The sequence below is a fragment of the Strix aluco genome, chromosome 1 (assembly GCF_031877795.1).
Source record: "Strix aluco isolate bStrAlu1 chromosome 1, bStrAlu1.hap1, whole genome shotgun sequence".
Taxonomy (NCBI): Eukaryota; Metazoa; Chordata; class Aves; order Strigiformes; family Strigidae; genus Strix; species Strix aluco.
This window is the reverse complement of record NC_133931.1, coordinates 95,197,105-95,218,992: the sequence shown is the minus strand read 5'-3', so window position 1 is coordinate 95,218,992 and position 21,888 is coordinate 95,197,105. Positions and strand designations below refer to the sequence as shown.

Below are 21,888 nucleotides of genomic sequence, written 5' to 3'. Positions count from 1 at the left end.
TTAAGGAGCGCTGGTTATGCTGACATGAGTGAGGCTCCGGGGGCCATCCAGGCAGCTGTTCCTGCTCCTGTGCGTGGCCAAGAGCCAAGTCCCTCTGCCTTTTTGGTGATGTTCCCTCCTGCCGGCTACCCCCACTCCCGCCCACATGTCTGCAGGGTGGGGCGAGGTGGCCACTGGCAGCCTTTCCAAGGAAACCTAAGCAAAAAAAAAAAAAAAAAAAAAAAGGACAGCTTTCATTTCCAGCCTAAGACAGCTTTCATTTCCAGCCTCTGGTCAGAAATGCTCAGCAAATTTTGACAGGGTGCTGTGGGTTGAAGGAACTGTAGTTTTTCTTCCTGGACAGCCAAGGCCCAAGTTGCCCTTAGGACTTTGTCACCTAGAGGAGAAAAACGTGTGCTCTGTACTCCCTCTCCCCACGTGCAGAGACAGCCCGCCAGCATGAGAGATGGGCCTATGGGCCCTGCTCCATACAGCTGTTCCCCTGTTTTAAAGCAGACCCATCCTCAGAGGCAGTTGTTCTCCAGCCAAATGATGATAGCAGAGCAGCAGAAAGCTCACCCAGACCAACCCGAGAGCACAAGGCGGGTGCATGACATCTTCCAGGCGCAGGAAGGGGGCCACCGCAGCACTTTTTCTTCCCTCTACTGCTCCCCGCAAGGGCAGGAAGCAGTGTGAGGGCAGGAGAGGCGTGCCAGGGCACCTTTCAGCCCAGCCAGCCCCACAGGGGCAGGTTTTAGGCATCTGGCTATCTGCAGCCAGTACTCCCAGCAGCGGGGAGCGTCCCCATGCTGAGCCGCAGCCAGATCCGGGGAGTGAAAAGGTGACAGCCAAGCCAACTTCACGTACGCCCTCAGAGCCTGCAGCTCAGACCCCATGTCAAGATTAGGAAAGTATGCACACACAGAGAGCACATGAGCTGCTGGAGTGCTTTTGTTTAACTCTTGCAGACACCATATATTGAAGGAGTTTGGTTCATGGCCACGTTTCTTGCCATCTCTCTTCAAAGCCAACTCTTCTCAGGCCACAAGACCTGCAACACTTCCTCGGGCTGAGCAATACCTTCTCAAGTAGGTCAGAAACTGAAGTCAGTGAGACGAGTTTCGAGCTGCAGCTCACACGGGTTAAAGATTCTGGCTTGTGTCAGGAATACTTTTTCTGAAAGTTAAACGCAGGCCCCAGTCCTGAAACACTTCCCCTAACTTCGCCCATGCCAGTATTTTGACTTAAATGGAACAACCTACTTAAGTAGAATTATATCTGTGTTTAAATTGTCTGCAGGATCAGTGCTTGGCGTGATCTAGACTTGCCTCCGACATACACACACACCCCCCAGCAAATTTAAAAAGTATCTTGAGAGCCATCAGGCTAAGCTGTGTTAAGACAAAAAAGAAAAGGATAAAGACAGTAACCCCCACCCCAGCACATTTAAAATTTACATCTGCATATGTTGTAAGATGATTCAGCCGGACAGGAGAAATAGGGATGCCTGAAGGCTACAGCTGGAAGCAAGAGAAGGGTCCCTAATACTTGGTTTATCTGGGCAAAGTGAAGTCTCAAAAGCAAGCAGATCTGTACACTTATCAGCACCAGAAACACTGATTATTCTAGGAATCACTTACGATTTTTTTAATTTTACCTCTTCTAAGGAATAAGAATTTAAGTACAGTAATGTTAGCAATCCTAAATTGCAAAGAAACCCTCCTTGAGCCAAGAAACAAACTTGACTCCTTCTTTCTCTGTACTGAGCACAAAAGCAGCAGATACAAACATGAACTTCCCTGGAACAAACCAGTCAAATTCATTCAAATCTTCCCGAAGCGCAACAGGGCAGAACCCATTCCTGTTCCCAGAGCTTATTACAGTAACATGACTAAACATGCTCAGCAGTCCAATGTGATAGGATGCATCCATTTGCTGATGCCAGAGGAAGATGCATGCCTCTTCTACATGGCACTGCTCTCACAGGCTGCTTTTCAAAAGATGTTTTGAAAAGCGACCTGCTGCGTACATTCTTAACAAGTCATAGTATCACCGGCTGTACAAGTGTTTGACCTCTACTTGCTATGCACTGTGGACAAAAATCTGACATCAGCTTATTCCAACCTTAGTAACACCAAACTGCTCCTACAAAGCTGGCTAGAGCAGACTACGACAACGCACCGACAAACTCCAAGACAGACCCCTGAAGTGCTGAAAATGCAACTAGTTTAGTACATGAGCCCACATGTTTTAAATTTGGGTTGGTTTAATCCAAGTAAGTAACCTGATTAAAATGGGAGTCTTCTCTGGAGGTCTAATTTCTAGATGTTTCCATTACTCCATATGCTTTCATGTTGTATAAACATAACAAATGATACATACATCACTGTTGGGATGATTTAAGAATTCGGTTTAAAGCTACAATGCAAATCACTCAAGGCAAGAGAATTAGACTACTTTGTGAACGGCAAGACAGCAATTGCACTTCATTTCAGTCTTGGGAAGGTGACGTTTTTAGGGGGTGGCATCCTTCTATTTCCAGTTTCTTCTTCTAATTTCTCAATTTCAGAACCCTGACATTTGTAATTTTTACATCCAGACCTAAAGCAAAAGGGAGAGAGAAGGACATGGTCTGACTGCGATGCTTTAAAACGTGTATTAAAGCTAGGAGTGTGTTTGCTTCTAAACCAACCAGAAACAGACCCCTGAACACGTGTATATACTTGCACCCATACTGCCTAGGAAAAAAAAAAAAAAGGAATCTTTGACCCTTGGGTGCAAACTAGGCATTTATGAGACCTGCCCAAATTCTGCCTTGCAACCAAAGCTCTCTGCTTACACACAGACACCTCAGCAGCAGCAGTGCAGGTTCCCAGCATGCCTCAACCTTGATATCTGGAAAGGGTCCACTGTGGGGTAAGAAGATAGTTATAATTAAACATTTATACTGAGGTAGTACCGAGCAGGTCAGTTCCACAATGTGTTAGGTGGCTTTTCAAAACTCGGTAATTGAATGCTGATCCCTGCCCCGAAGAGTTTACAGTGTAGGAAATCAAAGCATAACACTTGGCATCTGTATACTGGGAATTAAACAAAGACCACCACCTGCTCATTTCTTGGGTCTTTGGACTAGGCAGCCCTTATAAACATCCATTACCAGAAATAGTGGAAATTTTTTAATCAGCAGTCTGGACTTTCCTAATCCACATCTGTGCTACTGGGTTGTGCAGCTCTGTTTGAGTCACTAGCTGGGACAGTAACTACTGCATGCAATCTGCACATGCTGCTGGCATCTTCTTGTCCAGTGTAAATTATTTTTGGCCCAAATACTTTTTAGCAATCATTCTGAACAGACAGTGAGCACACAAACGGAAACATTTACTGCAAGTTGGACGATTCAAGCAGTGCAGGCACGAGAAAGGCTGCCAATGCACGAGGTTGAAAGTCAGGCAACAGCAGATCCTTCTGCACAGGGTCACCCAATACTCCAGGACGACCCCAGGCAGGCATCAGTACATTACTATGCAATACCAGCATGCTATCATCGGCTATCAGGCAGACCACAGCTACATGCAAGTCTGTGGAGCTGCAAATCTACTAACCCACATCTTTTTCTATGGAGATTAAGCGTTACGCAATGGTGTAAATAAAAACTCTGGCCCCAAACATGCCGGGGCCATCTCTGTCCCAGATCCATCCTCGGGGAGAATTCTCTACATTCCCCTTTTCCTGCAGGGAAGGACAGGCCTGGGAAGGACAAATCTTCCTCCCACTCCCCAGAGCGAATATACTCAAGAAAGTTAAAGCACAGCCTCTAGGATTTAGAAAAGGGATGCAGCAATGGCCACACTGTTTCAGCAATGCTCATAACTAGGATAGAAGAGAATTTAGTCAGAATAGGCTATTTTATCACAAATTCAGTTTGCTGTTTATCAATCAAGCTCCTAAAACAGATGCACTGACTTTGTAACTACACCTGTAGGAATTTCAAGCACCACAAAAATACAAAGACACTATTAGTGTTTCAGTTTTTTAAAGTTTCCTGGCATCTTTCATGCTATGAATGCTCAAGAGCTTTCAGCTGTATATACTCCACATAAAATCTTAGTCCAGTGAAGCCTGAAAGAATTTTGCTGTTGATTCAAATGAAGCCACGTTCTCCACTTCTACATACTATTTACACACCTATTGATTTATTAAACACATAACAGCAACCATAACGGGGCATGATCTGTATTCAGCTTGGCCCACTTAACTGTTCTGTGAACACCTTAACTTTTCATTTGCTGACTTTTGAGCATTTAAAATGAATAACCTTACCATTTATTTCTATCTTTTTTCTTTCTCAAGGGAAAAGGGAACCATGGAAAATTCTCAGTCACTAGATTTAAAGAGCTTACAAGTTCCAAAAGCTTTGCAAGTAGAGATTGAGAACTGCTTGAACTGCAGTTAGTGGGGCTGCAGAGTTTACAAAATCCACCAGTTCCTTCCTGCAGAGTTTATAATCTGCATGGCTTCCTCCCAACGTAACCAGCATCCCACTCTGAGGTACGGATCATTTCACTTCACCCCTAGAAATTCACCCTCTGGTTAAGTTGAACATGGTAGCCACTTCACACTCAGCAAAAAGACACTGCCATTTCCCAAAAAGGAGGAATGCAGGCAGAGGATGGAGAAGATTTCTCCCACAAAGTGCAGGTAGCACTGATATGAAAATAAATTCTTCTCTATTTAAAGAAAATCAGTTTCCAACAATAAACTGAGTCCACAGTGAGGAAATAGGGACACTATGATACAGCCCTCTTAGACCTTTTTGCAACATGGACAGTCAGGCTCCTGACAGTTCAAAGACTGCCAGGAGATCTTACCAAGCAAAAGAGCCACCTATCTGCTGTAAAGGCTGGAAGTTACTCCAAGACTTGTTCCAGAAGCTGCCAAGGACCAGTTTTGAACCTTACTTGGAAATGTAGTAAGATGTACTAAGCAACACCTGGCTGGGCCATCTGATAAGGAGGAAGAACAAATAATACCTGCAGCTGTTAGAAAAACAGACTAAAAGGAATATACCCTCCAAATCAACTAAATACAAGGCATAAGTTACATCTCTGTAGAGCAGCATTTGTCATTGCACTCATACTTCTTCCCCTGGAAAATACTGTCAAACTTCACAAATGGAAGTCCTTAGTAACCCAGCTACATCTCTTCCACAACTGGCACATGCTTCCACTTCCTGGACCTCCAGTGTCTCACTTAAAAAGCAAGCCTCCTCCTGCAGCCCTCCTTTCTTCCATCCAAAAGCATCAGAATGTATAAACAGCAAAATATGTGAGTTGTGCTGCAAGTTATCACCAATTCAGGATACCTTAATGCTTTTGGGGAAAAGGAGGGGACAAAGCAGGCAAGCACATGCACAACACACCACAGCCACCTGTTGTCCTTGATACAGAGGCAACTGCATCAACATCAGAAAAAAAATGCACACATGAATGAAAAACAGTGCACAGGTATTCATGTACTGGCTGCTTCTCATGTTCTCAAAACACTAAGAGCAATGAGACATAATGAACTTAACGACACAAATGCATTTTGTGTAACAAAAAGAGGAACTTAAACTAGGCTCTCTCCCCTACCCAAAGCTGTGAGCAGTCCAATTTAAAAGTGATGTTGCTCCCTAAAGGAAATACAAGGAAGTACTGCAAAATCCAAAGCAGTTCTCCCTTGTCCAAGCCATAACGTTAGCAGTGTGAAGGAGTTCGGCCTGAACACGGGAATTTACTGTTGTGATGCAAGAGCTCTGAGCAAAGCACTCCCAGGTACCGATACACCTGAACACTGACATCACCTGCCGTACAAAACGGGACTAACAAGGGCTCGACTTAAAGCCAGCTAATCACACACAATAAAAGCAAAAGCCAGCTACACTTCAACGCGAAGTTTTTGCTTCTCTCATCCTCACAGAGGAAGCACATACTTAAACTAACTAAAATAAGGTTTGTCAACGGCTGATCATCCTCCGCTTTCAAAGGACAGATGACGCAGGCAACCCGTTCCTAAAACACCTACAAGTATGTTTGTGCCGTTTCAAGCAAGCACATGCTACACCTGTTAAAATATCCACCAGGATATGTGGAGAAGTCTATCATGTATCAGAGACTGGCAAATTCTATTAACCACAAAATACACTTCCCTTTTAGAACCAAATTAGCAAGTCATTCAGACACAGCAGCATAGATATTTTTTACCCAGAGTGACTTAAAAGTCAAAATTCAGTTTTTCAAAGCTGACAGAGATACACTGGAAAGTCACTTGGCCATTGTGTGCATGCAGTTCTCCCACACTTTTTGAGACCTCTACACAAATATGTCCCTTGTGCAAATGGATCTTCAAAGAAACTTCAGACACTGGGATGAGGGGATGTCTCCTTCAAAAGGAAAAGGATCTCTCAAAATCCTGAGATTAAATAAGTAAATAACTAAATAAGATTAAACACAAAACATCTTTGCTCAGGAAGGTTAGGTGCAGGAAAAGAGTGGAATTTGAGCTGCTTCCACATGCTTCTATGGCATGGCTATGGCATGGATCAGTAAAGGAGACAGGGGAGGTAACCAAGGCCTGAAAGACCTCCCTCTCTAATGGTCCTTGGAATACCTGTCTTCGTTCAGGACCCTAACAATGCCCATGAGGGATTTTGACAGCTTTTCCCTTGCTGTAGCATCTCTGGATGGCTGGGACTCTGCAGGTGAATCCTGTTGTTAAAACAGCTGCTTTTCTCTATGTCTTTAAAGAGGTATTCAGATTCTCTTAGCGTTACTTAGTTGAATCACTCTGAATAAACAGTCTCCACCCATCAACTACTTCTTTTGTGTAAAGCACCTATTCAAAGGCAACCACCTTTATTGATTGCTAGGCTGGCCAACCTGAAAGCTGAAATGTCACTATAAAAAAAAAGCAGGATACACCAGAAGACCTGTGTTGTTTCTAAAGGAAGCACAGGTCCAAGGCGCTGCTCAGTTACATCAGGACAATTCCTTTCTGACTGCAGGAGGCTGCTCTAACAGGTTTAACACCGGCACTGCCACGAGCCAAGTATCCCACTGACTCTTCTCCCTTTTGTCCAGGCTCTTTTCCTTGTTCTGACCCTCTTCCAGCACAACAGGAACAAGCTATCCAACGGGAGTCCACAGCATATGCCCCAGCTGGCAATTCTCTGTACTTTAGCATTTCATAATAAAACATTAGCCCGAGCTCTAAATAAGTTTTGTCACCCTGCTCCGAGTAAAATGCTGAGGGAAGGGGAGTGAGATGCTCTGGTACTCCTGCCTCAGAAGCCTGCACTCTTCTAGTCACTGGCACTCAAATGTTGCTATTCAAAACAGAGCAGTAGGTGGGGTGGAGGAAACACCTTCAGGTGGGAAAAACATCATGACTGGCAGACATCAAAGATAAGCCATCATCAGATTTCTTGCACCGAAGAAGAACAAAGAGTCAGTGCTCTTGAAATTCCTGTTCAGAAGTACCCCAGAACAGAGCCAGGACTTCCCACCTCAGCCAACCTCACCTATTTTCATTTGTAATCAAACGCTGATAACCAAACCTAGCCTGGCAAAGCTCTGCAAATTTCAAGCCCTTCCTGGCTCCACACAAATAGCTAACTTTTCAGCGTATGACCAGAGAGTGGCATTTCCAAAGACACCCAAGTCCTACCTTTGAAATCACTGCCTATAAAGATGCTTTTAAATGGGGGGGGGGGGGGGGGGGGGGGGGGGGGCAGAGGTGAGCACACAGGTCCCATAGTTGCTGGTTTATGTAGGATATTAAAAAAAACAAACAAACAAACAAAACACACGGAGGAAGGATTCCTCAAACAGCTCCCCAAAGAAAATCTGCTTTAACTGATGAACAGCAAATTGACCAGTCAGATTTCCCACCCAAAAATAAGAAACAAGCTGTTTCATGGTCTCAGAGAGTAATTCCTTCTCAACCCCAAAGTTCACATCTGTTCCTCAAGATGCTTCCCAGCAAAGCTGCAGGGTACCTGAGCACTCCATCCACGATGAAGCTGTACTCCAAAGAACACGAAGAAGTTCCTGGACCCTTTCCAAGCTGCAGAATACTCTTGGAAAAGCGTATTTTAAAGCTGTAATCCCATGACTGACCGTCTTGCTTGAATTCAGAAAGGAGGTAAAAGCCACGGAGCAACAGGCATTCTCACTACCTTCAGAAGAACCGAAAGCTGCACGACCATCCTCTTCTACAATGACCTCCCAAGAAAGGAAGAAGCTACCACATCATCAAGGTAGCCCTCTCAAACTGGTCCAGTAACATGGTCCAATAATACACTCATTTTAAAACAACCTTTACTGTGCTAAAAGAAGAAAACATGATTTCACATGTTTTAAGAGTGTACACCTAAAACACAGATTTCCAAACTTAGGCATCATTCATCAAAAAGTTAAAAGGGGCTTTTTCTGCACACGCATAGATTTCAGACTAACAGGATTTACTTGTTTTCTGCCTGTTCCTGGGGAACTTTTGCAGTTTCTTTTTTCCCAAGACTGTTCCTACAGGCTGCTATCCAACATACATCAGATGCTCTTGGAGCAATAGATAACTCTGGAAGGACATTTGCAAAGGGCACAAATCAAGGGCCCAGTGCTAGTAAAATCTAGGCATACTGGGGGAAGGCTGAATTACTCTTGTATGTAGGTAATTTGAACACTTGACACAGTTTCCTGGAAAGCTTTATTCATGCATCTAAGTATTTTTTTCAGATGTTTTACTATCAAAAAATGTATTTTAAGTCAATTAGAAAAATTATTGCAACTTAAAAAGTGAATCCCTTACAAAAACACTCAGGTTAATTTTAGCATCCTTCTGTTTAGCTGCTTAGCAACACTTATCCTATGACCTTCTAAGCACCACCTACTTTTACAAGGGATAATGAATATAACCAAAGGGATTTATCTATATGTTTTTAATCTACACAATGTAAGTACATGCATGGGGTTTTTTTTTAAATAAGAAATCCAGCTGAGAGCAATCCAAACTATTTCTGCTTAAGAAGAAACTTTCACAGGCTAAAGTCAAGTTACTGTTATGACTGCAGTATGACTCCAATGTAGGCAAAGTGATAAAATCCTTAAGGACTGAGAAAAGCACTGCAGAAGTCAATGTTTGTATGCCTTGGGAAACACTGCACTTGCCTTTGGTACAAACGGAGATTATAGATATTACTAACAGATAATGAAGACATTCAGCTTTCCCAATTTTGAAACTTCAAGAATCTTCTGACCCTCAGAATCAAAAAGAAAAGCCATTTGGTCAGAGGGTCACTGAATACTGTTAAGAATGTGCACACAACCTGGGTGAGCTGAGTCTGAATAAGATGTTTCACTACGCTGAAATCTGCAAGCAAACAGAACTTCGAACACCCAGGTCCGACTGAAAAAAATCCAACCAAACAAAAAACCCGGAAAAAGTCAGCATACACCCTGTTACACTGTCTTAAAAGCAAGCCAAAAAAAAAAAAATATATTCTTTAGGGTCATTAGTTATTAAAAGAAATGTGTAAGAGTGGCTACATAAATAGTCTCTAGAGATCGACAAACAACAGTTTGACAACTAGAAGCTGACAATGATATTAGAGCAGAAGAAAAGTTTACTCAATTGTACTACAAGGACTGTGTTTTTCCAACTACACGATACAAATTCAGTTCCAAATACAGCTGCTGGGAGGAGAAAGGTGAGGGAGCAAAAGAGGCCGCACTGGGCCGAGCACAGCTGCCCCGCAGCAAGAGAGGCGGCTGGATGTGTCCCTGCCGGCAGGTGAGGGAGAGCCCTGGTACTCTGATTGATTGGATGATGGATTCATGCTGTTTCTGGGTTTCTAACAAACAAAAGGGCCTATTCTTCCCTGGATGTACCCAACTCCCGTTAAGGCTAATCGGCATTATGCAGGCACACCAAGAAAAGGCTATATACCCTTAAGTCTTCAAAGAGAAAATTAAAACCTAAAACAAATATGGCTGGCCTGACCCTGAGTCACTGCATCCCTTTCACGCACGCTGACCCTGTGGAAAACAGGAACTGCGGTAACAAAACTCGGTGCTTGTGTCAAAACGACAGACTTCAACAAAAAACTTCAGCCATCATAACAGCTGTCCGCTGTGCACTGCAGGGGTGACAAGATGGGAATTATTTAGCAACTGCTCCTGTTGTTAGTAAGCAAATTTTTTTTTCCAAGGCACGGGGCTGGATGTTGGAATGGTAAGAAACATCAGCTGCATTTGCTGACTGTCCTAGACCAGTGCCCCCAAATCACACTGAACTAGACGTTTAACTACTTTCTCAAATACGTAACCACACTTGATCTTATCTACAACAGAAAACAGGGGAAAGAGGGAGTCAGGATTAAAACTGGATGGTTGGTTCCCCCCTCCGCCGCCTTCCCTCCAGAAATCAGTTCAGCGGCTCCCGGGCAGGATGCTGGTTCCTCGGCGGGCAGGACCAGAGCATCAGCTCCGGGCCGGGCACCCCTGCGCGGCCGTGGGAGGGCGGCGAGCACGGAGGCGCCCGGGCCCCCGCGGGGTGCGCAGCGGAGCGGAGCGGGCCGGGCAGGGAAATGTGCTGAGCCAGGAAGAAGCGCTCTCCTCCTCCTGCGTAACCCGACGAGGATGCCGAGCAGGCGAAGATATTGCAGCCGAGAGGTGAAACGGGGAAAAGAATTAAGAAAAAAAAAAAAGAAGCAGGGGGAAAAAAAAAAGCAAGCGTGCGTGCGGAGGGGAGGCGGGGGAGAAGTGCAGGGAGAAGAAGCCAGAGGAAACTTATCTGCGACATGACAAAGTTCAATCCACCGCCCTCCCTCCTCTGCTGAAAAAAAAAGTTGCAGCATCTCGGCGCGCCGCGCTGCCCGCGGCCCGGCCCGGCTCTGCCCAACAACAGCCGCGCCCGGCCCTGCCCGAGCCCCCCGCGGATGGGGGGGGCGGGAGGGGGGGGAGAAGACACCCCCACCCAGCCCCGTGCACTGTTAACTGAGCGGGGGGATCTGCCTCGCATCCTCACCGCGGCCCCCGCGGAGAAGCCGCCGGGGGAAGGCGGCGGGGGGGTCCCGGCCCGTAGCAACGGGCGATGGGGAGCGCGGTCGCCTGAGCGACGGGTCGCGGCCGGCTCCCGTCCGCACCGGGCACCGCGGCGGGGGGGCGGCAGCCCCGCGGCCCCAAACTTTGTTTTCACCCGAAACACCGCCGCTGCGGAGGGAGGGTGAAGGTCTTCACCGTCGCCCCCGCCCCCCCCCCCCCCCCCGCCGTCAGGACGGGGGGTGAAGGGGGCGAGGGCTGCCCCAGCCTGGACACCCCCAACCCCACCCCCCCGCCTCGGATGCTGCCCGGCTCCTTCCTGTAGTGGTGACGCCGCCCGGGCGTCCCTGCCCGCCGCTAGCCCCGCCGCGCTGGGATGTGTCCCGGCACCGCACAAAGACAGCGAGCGGGACGGGGGGGACCCGCGGGGGGCAGAGCCCCTCTCCCCAACCTCTCCCTTCGGGCCTGGTTCACCCCCGCCGCCGCGCAGGCCGGGTGGGGAAAGGACACGCACGTCCCTACCGGGGAAGAGGCGGGGGGGGGGGGGGGGTGGTAGAAAGAGGAGGAAATGGGGGAAAAAATAAAATAAAATAAAATAAAGAAGAGGGAGAAGGAGAAGAGGGGAGAGGTACCGGGGTGCCGAGGAAGAGCAGGCACGGCCCCGCCGGGGGGGGCGGAAAGTCAGCGGAGAGATGCGCGGCGCAAGCCGGCTCTACCTGCGAAGAAGGGGCGCCTTCATCCCAACTTCCCAGCTCCAGCGCGGCCCCCCCGGCCGGGAAAAGCGGGCAGGGGCCGCCGCGGGACCCACCGCCACCGCCGGCAGCAAAATGAGCCCGAAGGAAAAGTTAAAAGGCAGGAGGCTGCGGACTGGGGAGACGGGGGCGAGCCGGGCTAGAAGATGTTGCTTCCTCGCAGCCCCATCCAAATTGTGGCGGTGGCTGGTTAAAAATAAACTTTGCAGCAGGAGGGGGGGGATGATCTGGCCGGATTCCTGAGCTCAGACGGTTTAATATGGATGAGCATCAGGTCCTGAAGGCAAAACGCCGCGGCTGGTGCCGCTGGTTGGTAGAAAGTCTGCAACAGGGAAGGGGAAAAAAAAAAAAAAAAAAAAAAAAAAAAACAGGAGCCGCGGAGGGAGGAGAGGAGAGGGAGGAGCGGGGGAAGGGAAGAGGGAGGCTGCACGAACTCATCATCATCTCCACCGCTGCCAGCCAAACTTTTTTTCCTCCTCTTTTTTTTTTTAAAGGAAACTTTTTCCCCCCCTAACAAGCATTTCATTTTTTAAACAAGTCGCACGACCAGCCGACACGCTGCAACGTCCTCACCCCCGCGCTGCCCCCTCCCAGAAGTTTATTTTTCCTCCTCTTTCTTTCTCCCCCCCTTAAGAAAAAGAAAAGAAGGGAAAAAAAAAAAAAAAAAAAAAGAGATCCCTCCGGAGTTAAGGCACGCTCCTGCCCTTTGTGAGGGAGCGCGGCGGCCGGGCAGCCCCGCGGTACTTACGCCGGACTTTGCTGGGGCTGGGCTGCTTGCGCCGCGACATGCCGGGAGGATGGGCCGCCGGGGGGGCGCGGGGGCGCGCCGGGGGGGGGAGCGCGCCCGGGAGGGAGCCGCAAACTTGTTCCGGAAAAAGGAATCAAAATGGCGTTTCTGTGGATGTGCAAAGTTCATCAACTCCGCGCTAACTTCCCGTCCTCCGCGCCTCCCTGGAGGGGAGAGATGGGCACGGTTAGGGACCCCGCCGCGCCGCGCCGCGCTCCGCGGGCGCCCCCGCCCCCTGCCCGCCCCCGCGCTGCCCCCCCGCGCACCCTGATAAGGAGACACATCACGTGTCGCTCCGGCTCCTCTCCCGGGGACGCGCTACCGCGGCGGCAGCCTGTTGCAAATAGCATCTCTAGCTCTCCCTCGTCGCGGGGAGGGGCGCCTCCAAGGAGAGGAGCCAGCACAACTTGCCCCCCCCCGCCCCCTCTCCGTCTCCCTCCCTCCCTCCCCCGCCCGCCCCGCCGCGCACCGGCCCCGCCGCCGGCAGCGCAGCGCCGGGATGCCCCGAACCGGGAGAAGAAGGGGGGGCCAGGTGCCACGCGGCGCCCGGGGCGCTCCCGGGCCGGCCTGGCCGGCGGCGGCCGCGCTCCCCGCCGGGGGGGGATGGGGGGGGTGTGGGGGTGCCCCGGCAGCCGGCGGCTCCCCCCGGCCGCGGCGTGCGCTCAGGGCTGAAGGCGCATCTGGAGCGGCCGGTGGCGGTGCCGCGCTGCCCGGCTTTAGGAAGTCATCGGGGCTCTCCGCTGGCCGTGGAAATGTCTGTGCATCCTCCTCCTCCTCCCTCCTGCCCGGCGCCTCACCAGGTACAGCGGCTGCCGGCAGGAATCCGCTGCTCCGTGTGCACAAGTCGGCTTCTGGTGGTGGTTGGTTGTTTCCTCGGAAAACTTCGGTCCGTGCGCGTTTTTGGGTCCCTGCTGGGAGTCAGTCATCCGTCCGGCTGGCGAAACCTAGGGGACGTGAAATTTAACAAGACATCAGCATAGGGACAGGAGGTCCGAACACTGCATCTTATCGAAGGCGAGATTCAGACGTTGGCAAATAGAGGTAGTTACCAAGTGCCCAGCCACTGCACGTACGGTCCTGTCATTCTCACTGCAGGGGCAGTTCAAAGATGTAGAAGACTCAACAAGTGACAGAGAGGTGTTCGGAGTCATGGGGATTTCACTTTAAAGCCAGGACCGGCTTAAAGTTGCGTGACAAATAACAGTACGTAAAACCTCTGGAAACACTCCATCCTGAAAGCTCAATGGGGAAGAAAAAAAAAAAAAGGCAAAACTGCTTGCGAGGAGTGCCATAATGAGAATAGGAGGAACCAGTTTACACTTTAAGGAAATGGTTATTTACACTCTTTCTAAAGCTACTAAAACTAGGCCTTTTAAAGCTGTTATTGGTGAGATGCAACCTGAAGTCGAAGGCTGTCTTTTAAAGAAATCAAGTCCTGGCCTGTAGGCAAAAGGCTTGTACCAGCCTACCTGGTATCCTATCTCCTGATTGAAAGGGATTCACATGGAAAGGAAGGCTAAATTCCCTGACTAACTCTTTTCACATGCAGTCTTTTGCCTGTAAGGTGTCACCACTAACTTCCTTTGCACAGTTCTTTTCAAATACTGGATAAAGACATACAAGTCAGGAATACACGGGAGCTGTCTCAAAGACATGAGCTGTGCTTCATGTCAGGAATAAACCTCTTCCCTTCTGGACTCCAAGTAAAACACCTGCAGGTTTGGTGACCTGGAACTTGGAAATGCCAAAATTGCAAAACCGAAAGGCACACACGTGTATTCAGAACACGAAACTGCAGCTTTAACTTAACGTGGGTTTGTTGTGGTGGTTTCTGCAGGCTGAATTTATGTCAGCCAAATTTTGTGCAGTATTGCATGTGAGCTTGGTGTATAAATTTCAATACCATTAAGCTCTGTTAAAGCGGAGCTGCTGACTGACAGAACGGCTACCTAATAGTTTACCCCACAATATTAGCAGCAAACATTAGAAAGTGCATTCTGATTGTTCTGTTACAAGGTTCTTATTTTACCAAAAAACAATCAAGGGAAGTAATTGAAAAAAAATTCATTGTAAAGGGTCTTTAACCTTATCATCTCCGTCCCCATTATACCTGCCAACCCACAGCGGCAGAACTGCTGGTAAATTCAATAGCTTTATAGCCAGCTTACGTCTTTACTTCAGTATCTCTTGCGGTCAGGCATTCGATTAAACAAAAAACTGAACAGTTGTCCATCTCAAACTCAGCCCTTAAAACATGTTACTCACATTGGAAGACTGCCGTGGTTTAAGCCTGCATGGCACATACATATAAACTGTGTGGAGATTAGGCCTACGAGTTTACAACCTAAGGCCTTGTTTGCACAGACATTTACATAAATTGCTGTAATTGAAACTGGTGCAAATTCCTGTATGGATAATCATCTTGGGAGGCTGGCAACGCGTGTCTCATTGACCTGTGGCTAATACCTGTAGAACAGTCTTGGAGGCATTTTGGCCCACCTCTGCATGAAGATTCCCATCCGCCCCAGCTGTATTTTCTAACTTCAGAGGTGCTTAAGCAGCCTTCCACGAGGGAAGTTTAGCAAGCGGATAGACAGAATAGGAAAACAAGCGCCATTCAGTTCAGCATCTGAAATCTGCTCTGGAAAGGTGGAAATGCAAATAATGTTGGTGTTGTAAAGCTCATACGGAAAAAAATCAGGATTTTAGTGCTTGGATAAAATATGTTTCTATGTTTTTATGTTTTAAACACCCTGATTCTTTCAGAAAGTTGTAAAGAAGGCTGAACCAGCACACACTATGTTAATGCTGTAAATTTAAAAAAATAAAGAGGCAAAAAAAGTTATATAATAACTAATAAAAAATTAACTACCAGGGTTTATGAAATAGTAAAAAGTGATGTGACTTTAACAGTTTAGGAATGAATTCTAATTCTGGGCTGTCACAAGGCAAGAGAAATTAAAATAACTCCATTTTCAAGCTTGCCATCATTCCAACTTTTGTAACGCATCAGAGAGGTCAAAACCTACTGTGGTCTAAGACTGAATGTGAAATTTGAGCAAATGGTTTCTTTTTTTTTTTTTTTTATTCCAGTGAAAGAGAAAGTAGAGGTAATTTTTGTCTAATAAAAACCACTTTTATGAATAAAATGACTCTCCTGTAATGTTACTACATTGCTTACATGATACAGCTATCCTTTTCATCCTGCATTTTCTACCATCTGCATTGCTATGTTTTATCACATGTCCTCTGATCACTATTTGTGACAGCTGAAGTATTAAGTCTTCTTTACCTAAGACTGCACATGGTTTGTATACTTTCTGGATATTGTGACATCAATACTCAACCATGATGGTAAACATGCTAAGGGGCAAGAAGACTTTCTCTTACTTCTGTATAGCCCTCACATAACTCTCTGATTCTACACAGTGGTGTTAAATGCAATGAACAATAGTACAAATAAAAACAATGGTTCTGTGAAGGTATTTTGTGTATTATCAATTTCATTAAAACCACTGGGTGACATAGCCATGTTGGTGACATAAAAGCCACTGGCTGCGGTCCCAAGAAAAGGACAACTCTGCCCTCACCCACAATTCAAATATCAGAGATGCTGATTAAAGGCATTCAAGGAGAGAAGAAAAACAGGATGTGTAGCTTATGTGAAGGCCGCAACTCTGAGGATGCAATGATGTCTTAAAGTGCCGAGACTAAAGCTAACAGTGGCATTAAAAGAGGAGGTAAAGGTCAGCTAGAAAATCTTTCCCTCCTTGCCTCCCATCTTGTTGGACGTTATCAATGTTCTCTGTTTTACATCACGGTATTTAGAAGTTACTTTAATTTCCTGCAATGCTTACACATCCCTTTCAGCCAAAACAGTATGAAGTAGGCAGTTCTCTTACTAAGCAGGAGTACTGTACACACTGTAAGAGGCAATTGGGCCCTGACTTTCTAACACCTCACGACTGCTGGGTGAGGGCAGCTGCCAGGAGCCGGCTCCCTCGCCCCAGTGTGTGGCTGTCCAGCCACAGAGCATGTTGGGGGCACTGGAGGCCCCATCCCCTGCGTGGTCTTATGCTTGCACAGCAGCCGGAGTCCTCTCACTGCCTTCCTTTTACTGATGTCCTCACTCGTGCCAAGAGGCAGAACCCAGCTGACATACTAACACAGGGAAAAGCCTGCTTAGGGGATCAGAGAATACAGCCCCGGGGTCTTTGAGAAATAAGTCTTTATAAAACATAAGACCAAAAGAAATGCTCGAATTTCCTTTACGTTTCAACCAGGTATTTCTTTAAATGAACAAACATGCCACTGCTGGGTCTTCTCATGGGTTGGGGTTTTGTTTTGCTTTTGAGGGGTTTTTTCCTTCAACTGAGATGCAGGTTTCTTGGATCAAAAACTCCTTAAGAACAAACGCAGAACTGACAAGTGTGACCACCATACAGACAGGGTAATTACAGAGATTAAAAGGGGGAAAGTTCAATTAAATGTATTTCCTAAAAAATGCTTGGAAAACTAAACTTAATGAATTTGTGCAGTGGAAAACCGCACAGAAAAGCCCACCACATAATACCAGCTGCAAACTCTCTCAGAACATTTGTTGGATGACACAGTATTCCCATTTTCCCCATGTGGGTAAATGTGATGCACCACCATGCTCAACTACCTCGGCCTCTGGAAATCGGGCACCTGGGGAGCGAGGGAGCAGAGCGGTGGAACTTGCTCCTGCAGCAACCCCACCCATTATCTCCAAGGGCAGCTTGGGATGATCAGAAAGTCAAGGCCGAAGCTTCAGTCCAAACTTATCTTAACATTAGCCTCTAGTGAAGGAAAGAAAAGCTGAGGTAACACAGCATGCTTAAGCAATTTCCCTCACATCTCAACAGGCTAGCAGTGCAAAGCTGGAAATAAAACCCATCTTTCCCCCCAAATCCTGGTGCAGTTCTTCAGATACCAAGCCATCCACTCTGCTTTATGACCTGTTCTCAGCAGACAATATTTCAGTGATAATACACAGCAAAAATGATTGAGTGCTAAGTATTTGCTCCCTGTTTGCTCTGAGCCATTTCAACAGTGCAAAACAGACCTTGAGCTGACTCACCTAGCCAGCTAAGACTACCTCTTGTCTAAGGACTCATCTGGAAATACAAAGACAGTATTTCTGAAACCCACACCACTTTTTTCCGCCATAGATCACAGCCTGTAGGGCATATTGCAGGACTGCTTGAAGTCTCTGGCTGCAATAATTGTTGGCCCCATCTCCTTCTCTCCTTTCACTGTGGGAGTCTCCAACAGATAGATGCAATGCAGAGCAGCCCTGCTGCTGGGACTGGACCAGCTTGATGAACTAGTCTCTTCCCCAGCCCTGATTTTCAGGGTGTAAAAAGTAGTATAAACTATTCCCCTAAACTATTTTAGCAATAACCAATGTTTCTAAATCCTCTCTGGGGAAGATGAACAACTGAAACCTATTCTTTCAGGTATATAGGATATATCCTATATACAGTGGTAACTGTAGAGAATGGCTAAAGTGGTACATAACTAACTGGCATGTCTTTCAGCCTTGTAACCAAAACAAACAACAGGGGCACAAGAGTGTTATTACAATTTTAGTAACCAAAATTCTTAAAAGAGGAGGATTTAAGAAAATAGTATGTTTTAAACTGATAAAACCAAGTGAGATCCCCCCGCATACTTAATTACTTGGCAAATTTTGGAAGAGCACAGCCTACTTATTCCTCACACTGTTTAAAAATGTAGCATGAAAAAACTAGCAAGCAGATGTTTGACATTTACGTTCTCAAACAGTTCTGTGATCACTAATGTACAGCCTCAGAAAGGGGTTGTATAGTCCATGTGCAAGCATGTCTGTGTAGAGACGGAGCGGGAAAAACAATGGTAAGCAAAACCACCCACTGCAATACTTTCACTTCTTTTAAAACTCTGCATTGTTGCCCAGAAGCTTTTGTTGCCAGGTAATGCAAAAAACACAGGTGTGCAAAAAGAAGTTAGTGTTTAATGCGCAGCTTGTGATTTGGTACTGAACATGACACGTTTCGTTCTTATTGACCACCCAGCCTCTCACACCTAATTGATTGTTAGTTTAAATGTGATTATTTTCCCTCCTGAAGGCAAGTAGTAAGCCAGCTGTGTGTTTCCCCATGTCCCATTTGCTAGGGAGAGCTGATTCTGAAACTTCTCACAAACAAAATAAATGCTCATGCTAACAGGGACTTCTTCATGTTCAGTCATTCAAAGGGCTGCTGTAGCACCAGCGGAGACAGCAGCAACTAAAGGAAGGCAGCAATATCCAGCTGAAGCATTACTTACTATCTTTTGGTATTATAGGGTAGAGATGGAAAATACCTGCTATTCATTCCCCGAGGCTGCCACAGTACTGCTCTATGCTATATACTTTTCAGTACTGTCTTGGTTTAGCTTTAAATATCCTCAGTTATGGAGGATTCAACAGCTTCTGTTGGGAGCTTGGTCTGTACTCTTGCAGATTTTGCTGTTAGGACGTTTCTCTTGATTTTTCCAGCCTACATTTTTATTTTCTTAACTTCATGCCACAGCTAATTATAACTCAAATAGTGCAAGTATAAAAGGGGGTGGGAAGAAGGAAACCCCAACCAGCCCAGGGAAAATACAGTAGACAGTGCTTTGAGATGCACCCACAAAGCAGCAGAAAATACGCAGAGAGGGCCAGCAAGCAGCAGAGAAGTGAAGAAATAGGAAGTGAGGCAGCAGTCATGAAGAAAGTATGCAAGGAAGCAGTTACCCTGCAGGGAAGGAAAAAGCAGGACAACTTTCAAGGGCAGAGATTAATATATCTTGGGGGAGGCTGCAATGACAGGATTTGGGGAAGAGAAGAGTTTTGGAAGGAACCGAACTACCGGGGAAAAATGGCCAGTGAATGCAGTAGATAAAGAATCAAGGGGGAAGCAGAAGAAAATGGTAGGGCTCAGGGAAATGAGCATGAAAAGAGGCACTTGTGCTTTTGTACCTACTTACATTGTGCTTTGTGCCTCCTGAAACCAGAGGCAAAATTGCCTTGGGACAGGTCTATGCCATAACATTGTGCAGGCCTACTTACACTAGTCAGAGGTACAAAGGGATATGATTTGCAACTGAGGTTAAAACCGAGCTACGCTACCAAAAGCAGCGAATGTTCACAGTTATGGAGTCAGAACTATACTTTCACCAGTGCAGCTTGTGTCAGTCAGACAATGATAAGATAAGCCACGCTGGCAAAAGCACAGTTTTACTGATGTAAATTGTACTGGGGTAGATACACCTCTGTTGCAGCGTACAGGGGTGTAACTACACCAGTAGAGCTCTTTGCTTGTCAAAACAGCTATGCTGTATTAGCAGATTGTCCCTAATGGAGACATGATTAAGACAGGTAAAAGGAATTCTTCTAGTGACATAACAAAATGACTTCCACAACAACAGCAAAAACTGCCAGCAGAAGGTTACTCCTGGCAGAAAAAGATAGCTTTGTGGACCAGAGGGTCATAAGATAGGGACATGTTTTAGATAATTTCTGGAGCTTTCATGTAAGAACATACTTGCTTCTACAAAAAGAAAACTCAATACTTGCAAAGTGTCTGAATATTAGGAAAATGTGGATAAGAGCATTTAAGTCCTAATATGGACACTTTAACCTTCATTTATCATTCAACATCCACTTTTCTTCATTTTTAAATAAAGGATTCTTGAGACTAAAGTATTCTCAATACATTTTTCTGCATTCCTGTCTTCAACTTGTATAATAGATAACACGTTCCATAATCTTGTTTCCTCCTGTGCAACACAAGAAAGGTGAAAACTCTCTTAATGAGCATCTAGAGAGGAAATATTTGGTAGACGGGGTAGATGTGCTACTAAACTTTTTTTTTTTTTTTTTTCAATTACTTTGGTGGTCAGATGGGACTGTGCTCTATCTAAAATGAAACTGGAAAAGGAAAAAAACCCCAAACCACTATTATTAAAATGAGCGTAAGAGAACTGTTACCTGAAATGATTCACTAACTGGAAATCTCAACTCTTGAAACAAATGTTTTCTAAGAACAAGGCACAGACATCAGCCTCTTCCTCAAAAGAACTCCGAGTAGCTAGAAAGGGCAGAAAACATTTAAACTCCGAAGTTTCAGCTTGCATTCAGTGGCCCATGTGTTTACAGCAAAGGATTAAATCGTTTGGGATTAATATCTATGAAAACATCCTGAAATCCTAACAGTCATGCAAAAGTTTTCCTGCAACCTCCCGTGAACTGATAATAGACTGCTGTGGCTCCCTAAACTCACCAGTGGAATAATCTTCTCAGCTATGAATTTTGATTAAATGGCAACCGCAAATAAGATTTTCTCTAATAATTTTCTGGACAATCTTACATATTCATTTCACATAGATCTTCTAAATTTGTTTCATTAAGCTGTCTGTTTTACTCTATGTCCTTTCCCTCTCAAAAGTGGCTGAAGGTAATTCTTAAGAGTGCAAATGAGCAGTCTGAATAGTTCAGCAAAATTATTTTTAAAATGGTCAAATGCAAAGAAACCAAAAAATAAGAAAAGGCCTGAGGGTAGAGCCTATTTCACTAGAATTATACAGAAGGCAATCAAGGAGAAGGGCTGACGAGAACATTGCTAAAATGCATGGTAGCACAGTGGATTGGAGCACTGGCTTTCTACCTCTAGGGATCTGGACGTGAAATGTGATTTAAAATACACATAAAAACGAATGTGATGAATTCACCTTAGAGCCTTCTGAACAGTGGTCCCCATGTAAAAATACCATCTGTTGAAGGACACCAATGTTCTCCACAATTACTTATCCCTCTACACACACATACACAAATGCTAAATAAGGCTAGAAAGTGGCATGAAAGGCCTCTCTGACTGAAAAGTAAGCTTGCTTTTGTTTCCTGTTCATTTTTACCTGGCATTTATCAGAGCTTTGGTATGGTTATAGTTATATGCCATAAACAGACTAGTGAACAGTCTCCTAAGCGACATGAAATTCTGAACTGTGGTTTCCACTGTAAGTGGGAATGATTCACCTCAGAAGATCTAGTCTGTTGTTCTCTGGGCAGAGACTTAATCAATAAAAATCTTGCCTAATGTTTTTTTGTTAGCTGTTAAGCCCCTGATCCACCAGCCAATGGACACAAGCACGAGTAACCACAGTCTGCACACTTTTCTTGGGATAATCTTAAAGACAGATCCACAGATGATGTTTCTGGTCTAGACTCCAGGTTACTGACACAGCAAAAGAGAGGAAATACTCCCTGTGC

General features: G+C 46.0%; 1 protein-coding gene across 6 annotated transcripts in view; it reads right to left on the bottom strand.

The window, feature by feature from the left end:
• Window positions 1–12,847, bottom strand: part of RREB1 (ras responsive element binding protein 1) — a 126,644-nt gene extending 113,797 nt beyond the window's left edge. For 2 of the 6 annotated variants that reach the window (XM_074827980.1, XM_074828010.1), the window contains exon 1: window positions 11,771–12,847. Coding sequence is in view for 2 of the 6 variants with exons in the window: in XM_074827971.1 (XP_074684072.1) it covers window positions 12,555–12,594 (40 nt within the window). In the remaining 4 variants the exon portion in view is untranslated. Of the gene's footprint in view, window positions 1–11,686; window positions 11,724–11,770 lie in introns of those variants that run through there. The other 4 variants (XM_074827971.1, XM_074828030.1, XM_074828000.1 and 1 more) reach the window with 3 other exon arrangements.
• Between the last annotated feature and the right edge of the window lie 9,041 nt (window positions 12,848–21,888).